The 5,167-nt window shown below is 34.0% G+C and overlaps 1 protein-coding gene across 1 annotated transcript; it reads left to right on the top strand.

Moving 5' to 3' along the window:
• The first annotated feature begins 2,179 nt into the window (after positions 1-2,179).
• LOC107493371 (transcription factor MYB1R1) lies at positions 2,180-4,040 on the top strand. The gene is made up of 3 exons (XM_016114477.3): positions 2,180-2,561; positions 2,748-2,905; positions 3,276-4,040. Exons 1-3 carry the CDS (start codon positions 2,291-2,293, stop codon positions 3,711-3,713), a joined length of 867 nt encoding a protein of 288 aa, XP_015969963.1. The 5' UTR covers positions 2,180-2,290; the 3' UTR covers positions 3,714-4,040.
• Positions 4,041-5,167: the final 1,127 nt, after the last annotated feature.

Below are 5,167 nucleotides of genomic sequence, written 5' to 3'. Positions count from 1 at the left end.
TCTAGATCTCAATTCAATAGTTATCCTTTGCGTATCTTATTTAAATTTAAATTTTAAAATTTAATTTGCATCTTTTTTTCCTAATATAAATTATTTTTGACAAAAAAATAAGAAAAAAATCTATCAGACCAAAAAAATATTCTATCAAAGAATTATTATAAGAAAATTTATAATTAGAGAAAAAAATAATAAAAACATTAATAATAATAATAATAATAATAAAAAAATAAACCTCATATTAAAGAATGTTAGAAAAGAAATAATAATAATGTTGAAGAATGATATTGCTGCTTTAGACTTCTAGCCTTTGTCTTTGGCCATCATTTTTTTCCTTTCTTTAGTTTTTTTATTTAACTTATCAAGTCATAGAAAAAAAGAACAATAAAAAATGAAAACAGTAAGATCAATAGTAACTATATAAATTAAAATATATAAGAGAAAAACAAACTATTATATGATAGAATTAACATGAGTATATTTCATCATTAAATAAATAAAGTTAATGCAAAAGAAAATTACACGTAAAAAGAAAAAAAGAGTTAAAATATCTAAAATGATAAATATATAGAAGACTATAAAACAATGAACTTTTAACTAAATTAAATTGTATTTATTATTATTAGAAAGGGTAAGAGAGAGCAGTAGAGAAAAGATTTGTGTGTATTCAAGTTGTGTAGAATGATATAATATAGAAGGGTATTTATAGGTGCTAAGAGAATCGAAATAATAAAGACGTAATATCCTATAATAAATATTCAGATATGTTAAATAATGCTAATTAATCCTAATTATACTCTGATATCCCCCTCAAACTTATTTGAAACAACTAAATAAAAAAGAATGCATATATTGATAAAAACGGATGCAGATGGAACTGCTTGAAAAAAGCGCAGACAAAATTGTCAGAATGAAATACAGACGAAACTACCGGAAGAAAGCACAGACAGAATTGCCACAAAGAAACGCAGACGGAACTGCCAAAAGAAAACGCAGACAAAACTGCTAGAAGGGAACGCAGACGGAACTGTTGTAAGAGAACGCAGACGGAACTGTTGTAAGAGAACGCAAACGGAACTGCCGCAAGAGTGGCCAACTGCTGAAAAGATGGCGAACTACTGAAAGACTGCTGAAAAGTGACAAAGTGCAAAAAGATAACAAACTATCGGGAGGTGACGAAAAACATATGGTTTCTCCAAGAGAATAAGTAGTGGATGAGTTAATTAGTAATGTTAAAAAAGCATCAAAGCAATGAAAAAAGAGAAAGAAAAAAATGGCGCAGAAAAAAAGTATGAAAATTACGTTGATTTCACTCAAAGAAAATCAACTTATTCTACTCAAGGAGGATACCATGGCAGGGAAGATAGAGCAATAAGAAAAAGGTTTGTAAGTATTCAAGTTGTGTAAAATGATACAATATAGAATGGTATTTATATGTGATAAAAGAATTGAAATAATAAAGACGTCTTATAATAAATATTCAGATATGTTGAATAATGCTAATTGATCATAATTATACTCTAATAATTATATTCAATTAATTAATATACATAATATTAAATTGTGTGATACTTAAATATTTAATCAAATCAATTAGTTGATATAATTAGTCTATCGTAATGAATTGTATTTAATGAGTTAAAAGAAATAAACCAGGAAACACTCTTCAAAACATGTCATGCCAACTTTATCATTAAGTGAAAAAATCTGATTTTTATATAATAGAATAAATAGAATAGATAGAATAGATATTTGATTTTAATTGTAATAAAAAATAACATGTGACATATTTTGATGGTAAAATTAGTAATATATAATAGATTATTACAGTTTTTATTTTTAAGTTTAGAGAGAAATATTTGATTTTAATTGAGAATGGTACGTGGCATATTTAAATTATAAAATTAGTAATATAAAATAAATAGATTATTACTGTGTTCATCTTTAGTTTTAGAAAAAAAAGATTTAATTTTAATTATAACAAAAGAATGATAGGTATATATTTTGATTGTAAAATTAATAATATATAATTAATTTTCATAGAGAATAATCCTAAAATTTTATTTGATCTGATAATTATTATAAAATATTTTCTAAATTTCTGAGTCCACATGGTTGCCACCTCATCTCCATTCTCAACCTCTCTTATATTAAACACAGCACGCACCACTATCTCCCAGATTCTCTTCTCTTCTCTCTCTCTCTCTCTCTCTCTCCACCGAGTCACTGACTCGTCAAGTACGGAAGCTCCGATTCCGCCTCGAGTCCAACTCAATTAGCTCGATCGAAGAAGATGTGTAGCACCTTCGCCGCCGCCGCAGACTCCTCCATCTCCGGCGACGGTGACTCCCCCGCCGCCGGCGAGATTATGCTGTTCGGCGTTAGGGTGGTGGTGGACTCCATGAGGAAAAGCGTCAGTATGAACAATCTGTCGCAGTACGTGCATCCTCAAGATGACTCCAACAACAACAAAGACGCTGCCTTCTCCGCCACCGGTTACGCGTCCGCCGACGACGCCGCTCCTCTCAACTCCGGCAAGAACCGCGAGCGCGAGCGCAAGCGAGGTTCGAAATTTCAATACCACGCATATATAAATTTCTCCGATCGATCACTGATCTCTGTAAAAAGTTGATTCACATGATAAATTGATAATCAATTAGTGTTGTTGAATGAATTGTAAAATTGATACCTATGGTTATTGATTATTCTGGTGATGAGAGTGAAACTGAAATTGCGATCGGAAACTTCAGGTGTTCCCTGGACGGAGGAAGAGCACAAGCTATTCCACTACGTCAAGACTCGGACGCCCACGCAGGTCGCCAGCCATGCTCAGAAGTACTTCCTCCGCCGGAGCAATCTCAACCGCCGTCGGCGCAGATCCAGCCTCTTTGACATCACCACCGATTCGGTAAAATAATCTCCTCTCTTTTATTTTGTTCTGGATTCATGTTTTGGTTAGTCATCAATACAGTATTGAGTGACATTTAATTCTGAGGTATTTCTTTGTTTGTATTAATAACATGTGGTTTTTGTTCAGTAAGAGCACATGTTAGCTAAAACCATTATTATTTTTTGTTCTTGGTGGGGTCGGGGGTCTTGTTTATTTCATTATGGAATTCTTTTGTTAATTGAAGGGAACTAGGGAGATGTCTAATCTAAAGGGGAAATAGGGGTGGTTTAGGTTCTTGTGGGTTCCCCAGGCTGAGATTGAAAGAGTTGACTTACTAATGGGGTGTGGAGAAACATATTATTCATGATCTTATTAATTTTTGTTTTAGGTCTCTTCGATCCCAATGGAGGAAGAACAGATCCAGAACGGAGACATTGTGCCTCATTCACAGCCTCTGTGCCCTGCAGCCCCTGAGAATAGCAACACCAATGGATTTCCAATGGTGCCCGTGTATCCGTTGGGGGTTGGTCCAGGTGTGATTTCATCAGTCGAAGCTGGGAATCCAATGGATGAACTAACTCTAGGACAGGCAAACATGGAGCTTAATGCGCAAACCAAGCTACTCCATCCGATTCCTGTTGCTTCAAATCCTAAAACCTGCACCGTGTCTGATGTTGCCTCCGGCTCTAATTCGCCCCTCGACTTGCCAACACTGTCCCTGGGACTATCCTTCACATCTGATCAAAGACAGACTCCATCAAGACATTCGGCTTTCCATTCGATTCCGAGTTTAAATAACGGAGATAGCGTCATAAGTGTTGCTTGATAGACATGATGTCTCTCATGGTTATTATAAAGTCCATGTCTAGAGCATCTTGGATTCACAGATAGAAGATGTTTTATTATTGGGATAAGTTAAGAGAAAGATGTTGAAGGAAAAGGGCGATGGATTAGAGAAGGCAAAATGCAAAAGCTTAGGTTAATGAACTAAATTTAATCCTTCTGTTCCTTGTACAGAGTACAGACCCCGGGTCCAGTTCCTTCTTTGTTTGCTTATGTTAATGTTTATGACCTTATTAGATTCCTGTTTGTCTAGCCGTTTGTGCTTTGTAGTTTGATGTAACTCAAAATAACGAAGTACTCTACTCTACTACTCTCTCTCTGTTTATTGCTGGTAACGTTGGATGTGGACTAGGCAGTCACATATAAGTGGTTTGTGGCTCTTTTGGGTAAAAAATATTCAAGTTGGGTGTTAGGTGTTAGCAGAAGGGCACGTTTTCCATTTCTGGTGAATACCACCTAATTTTCTCTAACCTATGATTGGCCGCTGAGGTTGCCGTTGTAGCTGTCTAATAATTCATAATTGTCTCATGTTTTATAAGCCATGGTTTTTGGGTTTACCCAAAATACCAAGTTGGCATTCTTGATTCTTGTGGAGATTGGGTGTTGCTGGCAAATTAGGCAGCTAATGCTAGTTTGTCTTGCATGCATGCCCCTCACGATTCATAGTCATAGATATAGGTCTCCAAATTGCTTGTCTTGTTTCCGTGATAGAAAGGTTTATGATCCGTGAGTGTTATGTCCTGTGGCAAGAGTTGTGACCAAATGCAAAATGGTAATATTTAGGCCTGGATTTATTATTGGTACTTATTTTAATTGCTTTAAAACCGAAAACATAAATTATTTGTACCGGGGCCAAAGATGGTAAACAGTGGAGTTAATAAGAAACATGAATCCTATAAAGATTTGAATTCAAGTTCTTCCGAAAATTGTTAGGGAGGTCTTCTAGGAGAAGACACCAAGGACCTTAGAAGATATGGCACTGATTGATGTTTGTGTTTTTTCCCTACTATTTTATTTATGGTGGTCCATTGATAGATTTATCTGAATACACCATAGGTCACTAATGTAATATTCAGTTACACTATTCTTTTTTCTTTTGCATTTAGCATACTTTGTATGAGTATTACCTTCTTCGGGATTATCATATCTCCACTCCGAAAAGTACAATTCACTTATACAATATTTTTATCAACTTGGTGATCCTTTTTATACCTAATGTAAATATAATATTTTCTTTCTTTTTATATATTTTAGTGGCCAATTATAATATCCAGATGTAAATTCATATAGAGAATAAAGATATTCATTTTAAACCATACAAATTATTGTTTAATAATACTAGTGCCACTGTTGATATATACATGTAATTATTTTTAACCACAAAAACGTAATCTGTATAAAACAAATCTTTACAGTAGTGTTTCCTTATTTTAGTTA

The sequence above is a fragment of the Arachis duranensis genome, chromosome 1 (genome assembly GCF_000817695.3).
Source record: "Arachis duranensis cultivar V14167 chromosome 1, aradu.V14167.gnm2.J7QH, whole genome shotgun sequence".
NCBI lineage: Eukaryota > Viridiplantae > Streptophyta > Magnoliopsida > Fabales > Fabaceae > Arachis > Arachis duranensis.
This window is presented reverse-complemented; position numbering and strand designations above follow the sequence as displayed.